This window comes from Cavenderia fasciculata (assembly GCF_000203815.1).
Source record: "Cavenderia fasciculata unplaced genomic scaffold Scf_Dfasci-G-p-12c09.r1-3, whole genome shotgun sequence".
In the NCBI taxonomy this organism is placed as follows: domain Eukaryota; phylum Evosea; class Eumycetozoa; order Acytosteliales; family Cavenderiaceae; genus Cavenderia; species Cavenderia fasciculata.
In genome coordinates, this window is record NW_004457736.1 from 1,148,570 (window position 1) to 1,166,825 (window position 18,256).

The window sequence follows — 18,256 nt, forward strand, 5'->3', positions numbered from 1 at the left end:
GCAAACATAGCTTATTGCTACAGATAGAGATAGAGCGAGTGTAGTCTGTTTATCTAGATACACACACATATATATCAAAGAAACTACACTCTATATATATAGACAATGTTTGAAAGAACATTAGCCGACCTCGTCAGAGGTATCAGAAACCACAAAAAGAATGAAGACAAGTTCATATCACAATGTATTCAAGAGATTAAAGAAGAACTCAGAGGCGATATGAGCAAGAAAGCATTGGCTATTCAAAAACTTACTTATGTATGTTCATCAAATCAACAAAAGATCTTTGTTGATAAAGTGATAAATCTAACATGTTCCTTTTACTTTTAAATATATATTTTAGATTACAATGTTAGGATATGATATTAGTTGGGCATCATTTAATATTGTTGAAGTGATGAGTAGTGCAAAGTTTTCATCGAAGCGTATTGGTTATCTGGCTGCATCACAATCATTCCACGAAGGTACTGAAGTGATTACATTGGCAACCAATCAGATTAGAAAGGATTTCCTCTCCAACAACCAATATGAAGCTTATTTAGCTTTGAATTGTTTGTCCAATATTTGTACACCAGACTTGGCAAGAGACTTGGCCAACGACCTCATCACATTATTGTCGACACAAAAGACACATATCCTCAAACGTACCATTTTAGTCATGTACAAGGTGTTTTTGCGTTACCCCGAAGCACTACGTCCAGCATTCCCACGTCTCAAAGAGAAACTTGAAGACCCCGAACCCGCCGTTATGAGCTGTGCAGTCAACGTCATTTGCGAGTTGGCACGAAAGAACCCCAAAAACTACCTGACTTTGGCACCGGTTCTCTTCAAGATCTTGACCAACAGCACCACCAACTACTGGATGTACATCAAGATTGTCAAGTTGTTTGGCGCATTGACTCCACTCGAACCACGTCTCGGCAAAAAGTTGATCGACCCACTCACCAATATTATCAACACCTCCTCGTCCATGTCTCTCCTCTTTGAGTGTATCCAAACATGTATTATTGGTATTCCAGACAACTTGCCATTGATGAAGCTGTGCATTAGCAAGTTGCGTACGCTCATTGAGCATCCCGACCAGAACCTCAAGTATTTGGGTCTGTTGGCACTCAACAATATCATGAAGATCTACCCCAAGGCTGTAAGCGAGCACCGCGAGGTTGTACTTGGGTGTTTGGACGACGAAGACATTTCGATTAGACAACGTGCACTCGATCTGTTGTCGGGTATGGTTACCAAGAAGAACTTGCCCGATATCGCTGCCAAGCTGTTACGTCATATCGAGACGGCCGAGGGTAGCTACCGCGACCGTATCGTCGAAAAGATCGTCGAGTTGTGTGCATTGGGTACCTACCAATACGTCACAGACTTTGAATGGTACATCAACACGTTGATTCAACTGTCTGAAGTATCCGAAACTGCTCACGGTCCATTGATTGCCAGTCAACTACTCGACGTAACTATCCGTGTACGTGTAGTACGTAGCTATGCTACCAAGCAGATGATCGCATTGCTCAAGTCACCTAAACTAATGGCCAACCCAAAGGAAGGTGGTATCTGCGAGGTACTGTATGCCGCTGCTTGGATTGTCGGTGAGTTTGCTGCCTATGTAAACAACCCAGTCGAGTCACTCGAGGCATTCTTACAACCACGTGTGTCGGTTCTACCAGCACATGTGCAGAGTGTCTACATGCTCAATGCACTCAAGGTGTTTGCACATGCCTCTGCTGAAGCAGCTACCGGCGGCGAGCACGCTGGTGCCATCACACAGGAAGAACGTGATGATCAGACAACTGTAGTCGAGTGCACACCCGTTGACGCATCGACTGTCGAGGAGTGTCTTGCCATCCTGCACGCACGTCTCCCTCTCTTTACCCAATCGATCCATATCGACGTGCAAGAGCGTGCCTGTCTCGTCAGCGAGATTCTCAAGTTCTACGGTACCATGCGCGACCAAGGAAACGACATTGCCGGTGAGCTCGTCACACTCTTTACCGAAGCACTCAACCCAGTTGCCCCCAAAGCACAAAAGAAGGTGCCTGTACCCGAGGGACTCGACCTCGACGCCTGGATCAACGACCCCAAGCTCCAAGTCGTCGACAGCGACACTGAAGACAGCGACAGCGACATCTTTGGCAGTCGTGTCGATGCTGGCAACAATGGAACCAACGACTCGGGCGATGAAAGCGAACGTTCATTTGATATTAGTCGTGCCAAGGAGGAACGTATCCAACGTAACGCCTCGAACCCATACATGTTGGGTGGTGGCAAGAAAACACAAAAGTCAATCGTCGACGAGGAGATGACTCATATCCCCGTTGCTGCTCTGCCCGCCAATCTCGGCCCTGTCATTGTTGGTGGCAAGATGGACGCTAAAAAGAAGAAACCAAAGAAATTCACAATCGATACAACCACTGAAATGCCAGAGAATGCACGTCCCGATAGTGATGATGAATCATCCTCCTCCCTACACTCTAAGCGTAAACAAGATGCACTCAGCTCCATCAACATTAATGAGCCATTGACAGCTAGCGATGTCCTTCCAGTTGCTCGTCATCGTAGTGATATTCAACGTGAAAAGGAAATGGAACGTGAACGTGAATTGGCTGCTCAACGTGCTGCCAAGCGCGGTGCCTCCTCCTCTGCCAAATCACCACAATCTCCAACCGCCTCAGTCTACACTGACATTACTTCACCAGAAGTACAAGCCAAGGGTGGTAAAAAATCAGCCAAATCAAAATCTGCTGCTGCTCCCGCTCCTGCTCCAGTCGTTGTTAAAAAGGCACCAGCAGTCTACCTTCCCATCACATTAGAGAATTGTGAATACTTTACTCTTTCATTTGAATTGACCAAGGTTGATCAACCCCCTCAACCTGCCACTTCAACCACTTCTGCTACTGTCCCAATTAAACTTTCATTAAAAGTACAAAACAAGAGTGATGAAGATTTATCTGAAGTATTATTTACATTGGTTGAATCACAAAAAGACAAGATTACAGTAACTGGAAAGTCATCGGCATTTGATATTGGTGTACTTGAAGCTGGTAGCAACACTACCATCTCACAAACATTTAACCTCGCCACCAATACCATTATCCCTCAATTGACACTTAAATTGACTGGCACTTCAAGTGAATCGATCGATATTGACATTGATATTCCTATCCCCATGTCATTCTTTATCGTCAAGACCAAGATCTCCAAGGACAAGTTTGCAGAAATTCTCCAAAAATCAGCTTCTATGGCATCGGCCTCTGTCAAGGTGCCATCCATCACCATCCAAAAGGCTATTGAAATCCTTGCCGATCAATTAAACATTGAAGTTGTCCAATGTCATCCATCAGGCTCCACCGCTTCATTCTATGCCAGAACCAACCAAAATCAACATATTGCAATGTTGGCAAAGGATCGTGATGGCGTCACTTCTTTTGATATTAAATCATCTGATTCTTCTTTGGCTCAATTATTAGTTAAACAACTTTCAACTTTATTTTTAAAACAACAACAATTAAATTAAAAATGAAAAAAGAAAAAAGAAATAAATTAAATTAAATTAAATTAAATAATATTATTGTATGATATTTTGATTTGACTGATTCCAAAAAAATTACTAAATTTAGTAAACTTGGATTGTCATAAAAATGTAAATCAATTATTTAGATTTGGAATGATGATTTTAATATTCCAAAAATGATTGTACAATGCGATCTACATACTTTTTGATTTCAACCAAATTTTCAAAACCCCCAAAGAAAATAAATGCTCAAATAGTACATCTACACACACCACCACAACAAAAAAAATGACATGAACTCTACTGTCCAACACCCTTATCCAATACCAAAATTTCAAAACACTCTCACACTAAAAAGAAAAAAAAATATTACCCTCATCAAATTTGTTTGTCAAATTGATAATAAATCAAGTTGTAATATTACATTTATTTTGTATGTCTACAACTATTATTCTTTTTCGGATGTTCTTTTATTAAATTCCAAATTTAAATTAAAATTTCCAAAAAATTAAATCAATTGATTAAATTAAAAAATACAAGGAATTTATCTTTTTTTTACAATTGGAATTAATTAAATTAATTAATTATCATATAAAATAGAGAGATATTTAAAATATTTAAATAATAATAATTCATAGATCGACTCGAAAAAAGTAAAGAAATTTAAAAGTAGGTTTTTTACCAAATCAATCATAGTTGGTTTTTTTGTTTATACTATTCTATCAAAAACTATTTAAAGAGTTGAAATTGTAAAAATATATCTACTATAATTTTTAGAAAAGAACTTGAATAGGAGGATTCCCTTTTCAATTTTTTGGGGATTTATAACCTTTTTGGTTTTTTCGACAAAAAAGGATAAAAAAACTAAAAGGGTCACATCAAGTCTGGCTCTCTTTTGTTTCCATAAAAGGGTCTAGTAGAAACAGATTGTCACAATACTCTTATTAATTAATTTAAAAAAGACGGTACAGAGGAGAGAAGAGTGATAAAAGGATCAAACTATAGTTGGAATGATAGATCCTATGATCCTCTACACCGACTCTACCACCAACCAACCCATCATACTTTTCGTAATTAGGGTTACTATGTGTTCAGAGGAGGAGTCCTGGGAGAATTAATTTATACGATAAAAGAGGGTAGATAGATAAAATCAATTAAAGGAAGAGAATGAACGTGCAAGAAAAGAAGAAGAAGGTACGGAGGTTAAACGGTTGGAATAAATAATAATAATAATAATAATTTAGACAGACCTTGGTTACTTTTAAAAATGCAAGATTTGCTTGTATCACTATTTAGTTTAGATACAAAGTTAACAACCAATTTTTTGTAAAGGTAATCAAACCATTTCCAACTTGTTCCAAGTGTTGTTCCTTGCTTCTTTTTTCAATAATAATATTTTTTGTTTTTGTTTGTTTGTTCCATCCCCATCCTATCGTTTGTTAAAGGAAGGATCAAAAAAAAAAAGTATCTATATCTTGATATTTTATACAATCACCAGATCTTGGATACACACCCCAAACCAACCAACCACCACCCTTTTAAATTTTAGAGTTGGATAGAACCAACTCTACTCTATGTATTCTACCTACCTACCCCCTCCTCCTTTATAGACCACTCGATTGGTAATGTCGATATCTACATTACATGGTGGTATTACCAAAGTAGAGTCATTTTAGCGTCTTGTTACTTTATAATATATTGATCATGACGGATATTATTATTATTATTATTATTGTTATAGTTGGTTGGTTTGTGTGTTGCTGCTAACTAACTGGCTAGTGATATTGCCAAGGTGTTGATGTTGTTTCCGATTGTGTACATTGTGTGAGGAGGTTAAGTAAAGTTCCCTCTTCTTATTCCTATAACTTGAGTTTGCCCGATCATCATCATCATCATCAATCATTCATTCATTTTAACGATCGTTCAACATCCACTATAAATATTTATCATCATCACCAAACATATAATATATATGTATATTCTATTCTATTATATTCTATTTATCTTAAACACAACTAAAATATAAGAAATAAGTAATTATTATAATAATAATAATAATAATAAACTCTCCCCTTATAACATCACATCAACCCATCCATCCATGGATCAATATTTTTGGTTCTAATACAATACTGATTGTTGTTGTTGTTGATGATGATGCTGATGAATCGTGATCATCATCATCAATCATCCATCATCCATCAAACGCACTAGAGTGTTTGGCAATCAATCGAAAAGTGTGATTGATGATTATAATACCAATGCTCTCCACTCTCTATCTTATTCTTTCTTTGTGTTTGTTCATACTAGTATTATCTGTTTTTGTTGACTTTTTTTGGTGATTGTTGTGATAACCCTTACCACCACCACTGTACGCTTCCTTTCTCCCTCCCCTTTGTTATTATTGCCTTTTTTAATTCTTCACACCCCCCCTCTCACACCCTCCCCTCCACAAATTATTGAAGTGTGTCTTCTACATTGTTATTAATCAAAAAATTATATACAACAAACACATATTATCTCTTTTTACTTTCTTTGTTTGTGTTTTACACTTTTTTTGTCAAATCACATCTCTTTTGTTTGTTTGTTGTTGTTCATCAAATCAAACAAATTGAAACAAAATTTTTCAAAAGAAATCTAGAAAGTTTAATTTAAACAAAACAAACAGACACATCGTACACCTTCTTATATTCAAAGAATACATTCTATTCCTATTCCATTCAATACTCAACTCACAATAATAATAGTATTTTGTATATATATAGCTACATTTAGTAATAACCTTTCTCTCTCTCTCTTCTATTTATATATTTAGACTTTAAGATTCAAAACAACAGACTTATCAGAACAGACTTAACAGAAAGTAGTAGTACTATTATTATTTATTATTATTAAATTTAAACTAAACTAAACTACATATTGCTAGTTTATATATAATTTAAATATCAAGTCATGACAAGTGGATCAAATCATCAACAAAAGGCAACAGAAAAGGTGAATAGTAGTGGAGGAGGAGGTGGAAAGGTGTTGGAGGAAGGTAGTGTAGTTCAACAACAACAACAAGAGTTTGTTAGAAAGAGGAGAGGTGCCATTAGCAGTGAAGTCATGGGTGATAGTACACAGCCGGCCAAGGCAATCCCTATCGCACCCAAGACTGCCGAAGCACAATTGCGACTCAAACAAGCACTTCAACGAAACATTCTATTCAACCATTTGGAAGACGAAGAACGAAACACTATATTCTCAGCCATGGTCGAGGTACACTATAAAGAAAATGATTTGATCATCAAACAAGGTGACCAAGGCGATAACTTTTATGTGGTAGATGATGGAATATGTGACATTTACGTTACAAAAGATCCAAACACTTTCCCAGGAATCCATGTAATGGAGGTTAGAACAGGTGGTAGTTTTGGTGAATTGGCTCTTATTCATGGTACTCCAAGAGCTGCTACTGTTATTGTAAGAAAGAAAAATAGCTATAAAGAGAAAAAGAAAAAAGAAAAAAGAAATAATATAACTTACTTATACTTTTAATTCTTTTTAGGCAAGAACAAATGTTAGATTATGGGCGATTGATAGAATAACATACAAGAGAATATTGATGGATGCAACCATTCACAAGAGAGACATGTACAAAAAGTTTTTGAAAAAGGTGTATATATTAAAAGATTTGGAAAAGTATGAAAGAAACAGTTTGGCCGATGCATTGGAGCCAGTTAGTTTTAAAGACGGCGAGGTGATTGTACGACAGGGTGAAAAGGGTGACAAATTCTACATTATAGTCGATGGAGAGGTACGTGTCACCCAGAGAGAAGGTGGCCCCACCTCTACCACTGGGCCAGAAAATGAAGTTGCTCGATTACATCCATCCGAATACTTTGGTGAAATTGCCTTGTTGACCGATAGACCTCGTGCAGCTACCGTCACAAGTGTCGGAACGACCAAATGTGTGGAAATGGACAGACAAAGATTTACTCGTCTGCTTGGTCCATGTGAAAATATTCTAAGAAGAAATATGGAAATGTATAATCAATTTATTAATCCTCATCAATATCAACAACAGCAACAACAACAATCAACTAAAATATAGAACAACTAATCATAACACAAATAACAAGGGTAATCACCTTGTTTTTTTTTTTTCTTTTAAAAACAATTAACCAATCATCATTTATAATAATAATAATAATACTTTGTTAATGATGATCAAGACGAAAAAGATATATTTATATTTATATATACAATGAAAAAGAAGAATATTTTTTTTTTTCAGTCAATCCTTACTCTTTTACATTGATTCCCATCCCCCCACTCTCTTTTTATTTTTTAATAATCTAAATCAATCTTTCACTCCAACAATAATTAATTAATCCAATCAATCAATCAATCAATCAATAATAATAATAATAGTAAATAATATTCAATTGTATAAATATGTATAAATTAAACTTGGATATGCATATATATATATATATATTATATATTAGTCAACCAAAGAACACAAAATAAAGAAAGAATAATAAATACCAAATCTTGACAATTTATTGTTATTATTATTTTTTTAGATACCTAATAATAAATCCTTTCCTACCAATGATGAGTTTCTATTTTGATCGTATACATCACTCTTTTCAAAAAAGAATTCAACATATTTCTAGAGAAATAAATGTAAGTAAAGGTGAATCAACAAAAAAGATTCTATATATTTAAATTTACCAATTTAATTTCAGTTAATGAAATGACACCATCAAAGTTTGAATCAAATAGACTCATGATGGATTCAGCCTTTTCAATTGGTGATCTTGTATCTTGAGGATCTGACCCTTTGTGAGTTTTAAAGTATTTGATCAAGTCATCGATTGAGATTGAGTATTTTGATTTGGATGTAAATCTTAATAGAAATTTATCAACATCCATTTGTATAATTTCTTGTAAACTTTTATCAAACTAGATAGATTTAATATTTAGTACTTGATCAATTTCTTTTTCTTTTTCTTTGTTTCAACTTACAATTCTTAATTCATTTATTGTAATAATACCATCACCATCATGATCCAAAGTTTTAAAATATCCTGCAGCTTGGACAGACGGATCTTTGAATCCTTGATTTTTAAATTGATTTAATACTTCTTCATATGATATCTTTATTTAACAAAAAAGATTGTTAAATAAAAAGATTAAATTTTGAAAGAGTAAAGTACTAGTTTCTACTTACTTCTTGGTTACCATCACCATCCCACAATTCTAAAAATCCTTGACTGTTTTTGATACTCTTTCTCGAATAGGGTTAAAAGTTTTAAAGTTCATTTTGTAATTATTTATTTATTGATTGTGAAGGTGTTTGTTGGTTGGTTGTCACCCATGGGTATTTATACCTTTCTAGAAAAACCAAAGGACCACAAATGGTGGGTATGGGAAAAGCCAAAAAAAAAAGTCATATAGGCTTTTAGATTGGAACCGGGATTAATTTAATTTATTGAGTTATAAAGTAGTACAAATTTCACAAGTACATTTTATTTTTCTTCCTTGCTTTCTTTTTATAGGTGTTGGAAGAGGATTATTATTATTTCTAAAATTATAAAAGGTTTGATACAATCGATGATATGATCTATTTTTGATGATATCACGTCCCAATATTATATGATTATTTTGATAGAGATAAACCATAAAATCACGTGCCGATGGATACCCACCCATGGTTTCGTATATTTTGATCCATGATAGGAATGTATCACGGCAGAGTGTCTTAATATCTTGGCAAAGATGGTTAAATATTGAAAATGAGCTGTATCTCATTGCCAATTTAATGTGTCTCTGTCTATACCAATCTTTGTATTTAATAGGAATAATCTCTTCCATTCTTTTAAATAAATCCAATCGACCACTACGAATAATATCTTTGCCAACATTGACAATGTTTCGTTTTATCTCTTTTATGTGGTCTTTTGTTTCTCTTTCTGTTTCTCTCTCTACTAGAAAAAAGTTTGTTGTCATTGTCTTGAGAATTGATTGTTCATTGTCAGTGTATCGATATGTTGGACAAAGGTATTGTTGGACATACAAGTTGTCACTCATTCCAAAGTTTTCTTTCAAGGTGACTAGATTCTTGTAGAGTTGGGGGTGATTTACCAATACAATAAACTTTTCAATTGATCCAGACACAAAATCTAATTTCTTTTTAGGATCAATTGAATATTTTAAATATAAATCAACCAATTCCCAAATAACTTTAGTATCATCTCCACTTGCCGCGAGGACACTATAGGTGACCAATTGATCTTGTTTGGTAATGTCAAACGAATCAATATTGTCTTTGAGTAGATGTATATCCTCTTTTGTCTTGATCTTGAGATGTACTGGATTAAAATAAGACCACACCACATTGAATTGATCTGTTGAGCCGACAAGACCATGAATTCTCTTTAAAATTGGTATATCTTTTGGTACAAAATCGGTATAGTCTTTGAACACTCTATTTTGACAACCAGAAACTATATGATTCTTTGCTTTTGGATATTTGGTCAATAATATCTCCATGGTTGTTGGCGGTATTGAAATTTGATGTTTGAATAATAATGAATAATCCAATCCTTTTGATTGTAGTGCATCCAAAATAACTTCTAGTTGCCAATCTTTGGTGATTCCTTTAATCACACGATATTCCAATTCTTTTGTTTCTGGTGTCAATTGCAAGTCAATAAAACGTCGATACAAGCGTCTCGATTTTAAGACCCTATAATTGTATTTCTGACACACTTGAGGGTAACACTGAAATATCTTTTCGAGTATCTCTGTTGATGGTGCATGATCTATCATTGAATAAGTTGTATTCTGTATGAAATAGTCTTGCACCGATCCGATATTCCATTGTAAAACTTGTTGCCACAACTCGGTATTTGGATCATCGTAACCATGCCAATCAAACCGGTGGATGGAGAGTAGTAGTGTCATCAATGTTACAATCTTTTCATTATCATTTTGATGCGACTCTCCTCCAAGAATGTCAATGGCCTTGTTCTTTAGTTTCTTTACAGGTTCAATATCTTGGATTTCTAATAGAGCAATGATGACTTGTTTGATTCTTGCAACTCGATCTTTGGGCAAACATAAAATCGGTTTCCAAGGGAGGTATCGATCGGGATACCTTTCAAAATAAAGACGAATAATATCAACGTTGAGAGACAATAATACGTCGTCTAGGTCAACATGTGCAAAGAATTGATCTTTTGTTGAATGCATATATAAATATCCAATTGCATCTTTATCGTTGACTTGTTTTTTAAAAGAAGAAGAAGAAGAAGAGGATGATGAAGGAGAATGATTATAGTATCTAATTTGATGTGTTTTGGTGTCTGTGAACACATTCTTTAGCAAATTGAGAACTACAACAGTCGTTCAAAATAGCTATATGATCACCTCGTCTTAGTTTGTATTTGAGTAGTTGTTTGTATCCATTTCGTATAAAGAAATCGAGTGACATTTCATTGTAATGTCTACTTGAACATGAAGGGGAACAAGTCAAACGTAGACATTTGAATATATATTTTAATAGATAGATATTTGAATATATATTTTAATAGATAGATATTTCTAAATACTGTTATTATTACTCTTCTACTATCTTTATTATTATTATTATTATTACTTTCACCAACAGTCATCATCATATCTTTTAATGAATAGAATGATCATTGTTTGAGTGTACATGATGACAAACATGCAACTAGAGCTGTTAAGAATGCAAGTTTTGAAAATATTAATTTTTTTTAAGGTATTACATTTTTTGTTGGTTTTGTATTAATACATACAACAAAATTTGATATTAATAGTATTTATTCATACTTATTTCATTTAATTAAGAAGTAAGAATTTCAAAAGTACACTTTATTTTTCTTCCTTGATTTCTATTTATGTTGGTGTTTGATGATTATTAATATTATCTATAAATTTTTGGTTATATCACGGTCCAATATTATATGGTCATAGTTTTTTCATAGGATTATTATTATTAATAGGATTATTATTATTAGTATTATTATTATAGTAGTTGATGATGAAGAAGAGGATTTTTTGTATTTATTTGGTGGAGTGGAAGAGACTACTCCAATAACCAAAAGTGGAGGTAGGGCACTCATTTGATATGTTGATTAGTTAGTACTATAGGATATGATGTTGTTTAGGGAATTCAAGTCGTTTAGTTCTTTCATTTAGTTTTCCGTTCTGATCTGCCAAAGAATTTAACTTTACTTGTTTCTCTTCTAGAATGTCTTTCAATGACTTGTTTTCTTGTTCTATAGTATAGATCCTCGTATGCAGATCGCCAAAGAGTTTTCTAAATTCTTTATTCTTTACCCATATATTGATGGTTTTGCGAATTTTTTTTTTTCTCAGCGATACTCTGAAAGGTGACCACTTGACAAGTGAGGAGCGAATGGAATTTAGGATCTTGGGGGTCTGTCGATCTATGCCATTCCTTGTGGCACCAAACCCGAGGTATCTTTCGGTGCTCGTTGCTACAGGGAATGGGAGGTTGACAGTATCCATACCGATCACTATGATGACGCACTTGGCGGGGTTGACTTTAGACGCAGTGGTATCGCAAAAGTCATCGAAGTGTTTGTTTGTACGATTGATCTCGCCTCTATTGGCTGCCAAACCAAGCGAGTCGTCTGCAAACGATTGGATTGCGAGTCGAACAGATGCTCTTTGGCATAGCTGTGATCGTACGAGGGAGACAAGGAATTATTTTTTTTTTTAAAGTAATTCTTTTCCTGTACAAGGAATTAATTGGCGTCAAAACACGAAAAAAAGTTTTTTAGACATCAAAAATCGCTCGTTTAGCTCAGTCGGTAGAGCACGGTGCTAATAACGCCGCGGTCGCAGGTTCGATCCCTGCAATGAGCAATTTTATTGCTGTTATCTATGCTGCCGCTGCCTCCGATCCCAGTTTTTTCATGATATTCTAATAGTACACACAATTCCCTACATTTCTATCCAATTTTCATCAATTTCCACCAAAACCACATCACTAAAACATGGTCTAGAAAAAAAAATCTTTGGAAAAAAACCATGACAAGGCACCCCAAAAGGCACCTGTTTTGATCTTTTTTTTGCTGCCCTCTGATCCCAGTTTTTTCATGATATTCTAATAGTACACAATTCCCTACATTTCTATCCACTTTTCATCGATTTCCACCAAAACCACACCACGAAAACATGGTCTAGAAAAAGATCATCCGGGTACAAGGTTTTTTTGCACGTGGTTGCCACTGATTCAAATTTTTTTCATGATATTGTTTTTTTTGGAACCACACCATCTATAGATTTTGTTTGTTTCCTTTCTGCTCGAGTGCACTGATAATTTCACACAGTAGTTCATCAACACCACCACATGATAGAGGCGACTACAGATCTAGAGAAGATTGATCATGCAGTACTTTGCCTTTCAAATGAACATGTTTGTACTGCACCGAGTTGCACGTACTTGTACTATCTATAGTTGTCACTTGATCATCAATTAAAGCATAAATTAATTACCAATTAATAGTATTTTTGTTTATTTCAATGGACCAAAAGAGGACCAAATAATTGTAGTTAAAAGTAACATTTGTAGCCTACAACTGTTAACAACAAATAATAATAATTATAATAATAAGAAAAAAAAAAAACAAATTATAAATTTTGTAATAATAATAATAATCGTTACCTAGGTATACAGATACAAAATATTTTAAAGTTTATTTAAAAGGGGTTTCAATTTTTTTTTGTTGTTATAAAAATCGTTGAAACAAGCTTTGCATTTATCACCATATTCGTTGATTTGGACAAACTCTGTTGGACATGATTCGCACTTTACTTGAAAATCGGATAGATCCTCTTTTTTTTCAAGGATGCACACTTCGGAACAGTATGGGTATCAGTCGCTTTTGTAGCTCATTTCTTCACCACATGCGTCACAATGCACGGTTCTTCTGGTTCTTTGCTTCAACAATTGAGACTCTGGATTGAGTGTAGAGTAATCAATATTCGAATCAAATTTGGAGATTTCTTGTAAATATTTAGTTGCACTGGGAATAAAAATAAAATAAAATAAAATAAATTAGTTAGGTTGGTCCAAATGAGTAGACATATATATATATTTTAATTAATTTGCAATACATACTCTACTTTGAGGGTGTGATCTTGAGACGAAACCTGTGTAATCGATTTAGAATTGAAGCCAATAGTATGATAATTCAATGAGGCCTCTCTAATTGATGGAATAAAGTTTAATCTAGCTGCTCCAGATACATTGCAACTGTCCAATACATAATCCAAAAAAGAAACAACCAAACTAGTTTTGCTTTTTGGTTCTTCTACATTCTCGTTGAGGTTGAGTCCAATAAACTCCTTTTGAGGAATATGATATTTTGAATAGGGTATCATGTTTCCATGGACGATTTCCATAAACTTGCGAGAGTTTACAGCATTCTCGGCAAGAATGTCATAATTGCTGTCATCCACGATCATTGGATATAATTGTTGTCTTGATTCAAATTTCCAGAATTGTTTGTTGAAACGCTTTGAGAATGATACACCACATTCTTTGAGGAAATCTATATAGGTAGAGTACTCGGCCAATTGTTCCAAAACAGATTGGTCAGTGAGTTTGGGTGCTCCAACCCATTCTCTGATACGGTTGATAACATCCACAATGTATGTTTTGGTATGAACCTTGTTGATGGTTGCAAACGATGAGATTAATACAACGACCATGCAGTTATTTTCTCTTGAAACAGTTGATAATTCTTTAAGATGTACTTCATCTCGAATGAATCTATCAGTTGCTAAAAAAAAAAAAAAAAAAAAAAAAAGAATTGGTAATTAATATTAATAATATTTAATATTTAAAATTAATTTCATATTTAATCAAACATACCAGTACCAATGAAAAGAAAATTAGTGTTTGGCTTTTCGGCATGAAACTTTTTGATTGTTTCAGCAGCAATAAAAGGGTCGTTGAACTCTTCAGAAAGTTCTTCGTCGTGATGTTCATCTGAGTCGTCCATATCATTGCTTGTGTCTTGAGCTTCACCCTCTACTGGGGGCTCAACACGAGATGGTTGAGCTTCACCCTCTACTGGGGACTCAGCACGAGATGGTTGAGCTCTAGCCTTTACTGGAGAAACAAAACGGGATGGTCGATGAGCAGACTGTAACTCGTGATGTTCGACTCGAGTTACAGAAGGAAACACAGATTTGCAAAATTTGAGTTGATTTTGGAGCGACTGGCTATTGTTTCTATTCTTGAGAATCAACTTTGATGTTCTAGTGTGGATCAAAGCATTTTGAGAAAAGTCAATTTTGAGGGCAGATTTGAAAACGTTGGCTTCTACTTTGGAATTCTTCTGCTTGGAGGCTCGATTGGTGTACTGAGAAAGCTGGTACGAGAATTGAGTGAGACCATCAAAAAAGCCTCGCATCATGTCCAAGGCTTCATCAAATGTGTGCATTACAAATGGCACCCATTTTCCATCTTTGAGTTGCTTGATGTTGGTCGTATAGAGACGATGATTACCAAAGTCCATCAACAATGAAACTTGATCACCAAAAAATGCTTTTGGAGGCATGAGAATGATTAAAAAGCCATCAGAATCGTCCAATAGTTTGGTCAATAGATTGAAATCGGTCAATCTTCTTGTGATACGTTCCAACGACGCTCCAATAATCACGTATCCATAACCAAATTGATTCATCATAAATTTGATTTGGATTCGTTCTTCAAAGCTATACTCTGAGCTACTAAGCACCTCGAGAATAAAGTGAGGAATAAAAGTCGTCTCTCGAGGGTTGTGGCCAGGCAGACCATTTGCCTTGAGAAAGAAAAGACCGCCGATATCCAAGATTCCTTGGTTTTTCATTGAGTTGGTCTGGCTCAACTGTGCTTCGGTGCTTTCTCTGATTAAAAGGAAAACATGTTTTACTTCAATTTCCAAATTAATTTCATTGGTTAATTGTTGTGATAATTGATTGATATTATTGTTATTGTTGTTGTTGTTGTTGTTGTTGTTGTCAGTACTCTCTTGGAGAGCCTTTATACGATTGATTGCTGCTACTTTTGTTGCATTGAATTCCAATCGCTTCTTTGTGACAATAGCAACTAGTATTTTCTCTTGAACGAATACATTTTTTTGGAGTGGTACTAATCTGATATCTCTTGTTGGAACCATTGTTTGCCATTCCTTTAAATTGACCTACAAAAAAGATAAAAGAGTTAGATTCGATAATTGGATTCTTTTCTTTAATGTATTCAATGGCATATAACATACAGTTTTATAAATGAAATGCTTATAATTATCTAGATCATCAATTCTAAAAGATGGTTTGAGATAAGCAGATACATCTAAATTGTCGTCGAATTCAGCGTCAGGAATGTTCGACCCAAATGTCAATAAATACAGACCACAGCGACCATTGATTGAAACCTCGCCAAAGGTAAAGACAGAGAGAAGAGTCAGTTCATTGTTGGCGACTGGTAGTGGAAATGGAGGGTGGCTCTTTCCAATATAACAACTATCGGGATAGGTCAACAGGTATGTGTGGACATTTGAATAAAGTGGTGCCAAATCTTTAACATTCGGGATCATCATTGGAATGAAAAAGTGGTGGTCGGACTTTTTAGGCATGATCTTGAGGTGTTTCAGTTGGCTTTGATTCAATAGATAATCAGACATGGTAAAACACCAAGAACTAGTATCTTGTGTTGGATACGACTTTTGAAATTGAGCAAATGTGCTAGTGGGGTTTTCAATGATGAAAATGATGAAAAGACATGAAATAATGTCGTGTCCCACTTGATGAGAGATGGTTTTGGAGAGGATGTAGGGAAAGCTAGCTGAAAGAAAGGTTGAAAATAATATTTCAACCAAATCATACTGTGATGCAGTGGGTGTTTCTTTTAAAAAAAGTGTTGATATATAGTTGAGAAGATTGGTGAATTGTTGATCTCCTTTGGCTGATCCTGCTTTAATTCGATCAATAAAATCTTTTCTTGAAAAGTTGTATGATTTAATTTTAGCTGCCAATTCTCTAGCATAAATTAATCCTATATTGTTATTATGATGATTACTATTATTATTATTATCTATTCCTCGATTGACAAATACTATTTTGATATTATCAAAACTCTTTGAAAAGGTTGTCCCATCAAAGAATTTGGATATATCCATCCCACTGACAACAAATTCTGCATTTCTACTAATACATTGATAAAAGCTATAATCATCCTCGTGTGAATATGAAATAATGATTGGTGTGATTTGGAGATTGTAGGGTGATTCTATATTCAACTCTAATATTGGTGAGAAATCTTTGTACTGTTCCAATATCGATTGTAATATTGTGTTGGCTTGTTTGTGACTCTCTCTCTTGGGAAGTGTCTCTCTCAGTGATTCTATTGCTGTTTGAACTATTCCAGTAGATATGTTCCGAGAATACTTTTGAGGGTTACTATTGACAATGATTGATATTAATTTTGTATTATAGATAGACATTATATATATAAAAATAAAGGAAATATTATTATTAATATTATTATTTAATAATAAATAAATAGCATAATTTAAGTATATAAATATTAATATAATGGTATACAATATAAATGTAATGTTGATAGAGTAAAAATATAAAGAGTGATACTTGGGGGAATAAATGAATAAATGAATGATAGGATGATTGGAATGAAGTAAAAGGGGGATAGGTTAAACAATTCCAATGGCATTTGTTTGGTGTTACCAAATGAGGAGTCCTCCTTGTACAAATTCTTTTCATTCTTCAGTCGTCACGCACCACACCCATCTTATATATACATATGCCATTTACCCATTATGGTCACGCTGTTATAGAGTGAACAACTCTTGAAACCAACACCATTCATTTTTTTCTAGCCAGTAATCTTGAGCGATAACACGTTGAATGATGTGGACATGTGTTGAAGTGAGAGAAGTACGAGCAAAAGAAATGATGATTTTAACCGTGTCGGGTAGAATCTCAAAGAGTGTCGCAAGTTTCTTGGTTTAAAAGGAGGAGATGAAAAAAAAAAAATCTGACGTGTCGATTTTAATCTTTACTCTACAATCAAAATATTATTATGATTATAATTTACTACTAATTGATTAAATAATAAGGGTTGACGAGTTTCCATCATTGGTCTCCATTTAAACGATAAAACAAACTGCTATTCTTTTAAAATCTTCCAATCTAAACATCTTTCCTTTAAATGATATAATATTATCATCATCTTGATTTGTTATTCTTTGTTGTTTGTTTTTTTCATGTTTCCAATTAATATATGATAGAGCAGTTGTAATTGTATTATTATTATTTAAAGATTCCTTGATAATTTGATGTTCTTCCATCATTGACCAACGTTCTTTAACATCTTTGAAAATAAAATTCCAAATCTGATCAAATTTTATCATTAACCAAACTATCTAAAGCAAGTAAAGTAGGTTGTGATCGCGATCTTCCCAAACGTTTAGCAGTATTTTCCAAATAGTATGTACCAATAATCGAGATCCTTCCAATGTTGATCGTGATCCAATGATTTGAGTCCGTGCTGGTTCTACCACTTCCAATTGACGATACTTTAGACCAAGAAGTGCATGAATCCTTAAATCTCTCTTGTTCCATCCATTCAAATCACACAAGTGATTGGCACTATTACTTCCTTCAAACATGATTAAGTAGTTGTTGATT

General features: G+C 34.3%; 5 protein-coding genes and 1 non-coding gene across 6 annotated transcripts; 3 read left to right on the forward strand and 3 right to left on the reverse strand.

Annotated features, from left to right (window-relative positions):
* Positions 1 to 105: 105 nt before the first annotated feature.
* Positions 106 to 3,520, forward strand: ap3d1 (delta adaptin; the record flags this gene model as incomplete). Its single annotated transcript, XM_004362017.1, has 2 exons — positions 106 to 258; positions 344 to 3,520. 2 exons carry the CDS (start codon positions 106 to 108, stop codon positions 3,518 to 3,520), a joined length of 3,330 nt encoding a protein of 1,109 aa, XP_004362074.1.
* Positions 3,521 to 4,527: 1,007 nt separating this feature from the next.
* Positions 4,528 to 7,610, forward strand: pkaR (protein kinase A regulatory subunit; the record flags this gene model as incomplete). Its single annotated transcript, XM_004362018.1, has 8 exons — positions 4,528 to 4,587; positions 4,678 to 4,711; positions 5,067 to 5,093; positions 5,310 to 5,491; positions 6,215 to 6,263; positions 6,333 to 6,386; positions 6,468 to 6,979; positions 7,065 to 7,610. The coding sequence occupies 8 exons, from the start codon at positions 4,528 to 4,530 to the stop codon at positions 7,608 to 7,610; spliced, it is 1,464 nt and encodes a 487-aa protein (XP_004362075.1).
* Positions 7,611 to 8,081: 471 nt separating this feature from the next.
* On the reverse strand, positions 8,082 to 11,187 carry DFA_06372 (uncharacterized protein; the record flags this gene model as incomplete). The annotated part of the gene is made up of 8 exons (XM_004362019.1): positions 8,082 to 8,174; positions 8,237 to 8,467; positions 8,531 to 8,662; positions 8,736 to 8,796; positions 9,051 to 9,089; positions 9,114 to 9,487; positions 9,650 to 10,885; positions 11,131 to 11,187. The coding sequence occupies 8 exons, from the start codon at positions 11,185 to 11,187 to the stop codon at positions 8,082 to 8,084; spliced, it is 2,223 nt and encodes a 740-aa protein (XP_004362076.1).
* Positions 11,188 to 11,677: 490 nt separating this feature from the next.
* On the reverse strand, positions 11,678 to 17,052 carry DFA_06373 (Pol; the record flags this gene model as incomplete). The annotated part of the gene is made up of 6 exons (XM_004362020.1): positions 11,678 to 12,224; positions 12,507 to 12,560; positions 12,688 to 12,741; positions 13,683 to 14,346; positions 14,439 to 15,753; positions 15,829 to 17,052. The coding sequence occupies 6 exons, from the start codon at positions 17,050 to 17,052 to the stop codon at positions 11,678 to 11,680; spliced, it is 3,858 nt and encodes a 1,285-aa protein (XP_004362077.1).
* Positions 12,352 to 12,424, forward strand: DFA_06374. The gene has a single exon. It is a non-coding gene; the product is annotated as a tRNA-Ile (tRNA).
* Positions 17,053 to 17,397: 345 nt separating the features above from the next.
* On the reverse strand, positions 17,398 to 18,237 carry DFA_06375 (uncharacterized protein; the record flags this gene model as incomplete). Its single annotated transcript, XM_004362021.1, has 3 exons — positions 17,398 to 17,568; positions 17,734 to 17,991; positions 18,064 to 18,237. 3 exons carry the CDS (start codon positions 18,235 to 18,237, stop codon positions 17,398 to 17,400), a joined length of 603 nt encoding a protein of 200 aa, XP_004362078.1.
* Between the last annotated feature and the right edge of the window lie 19 nt (positions 18,238 to 18,256).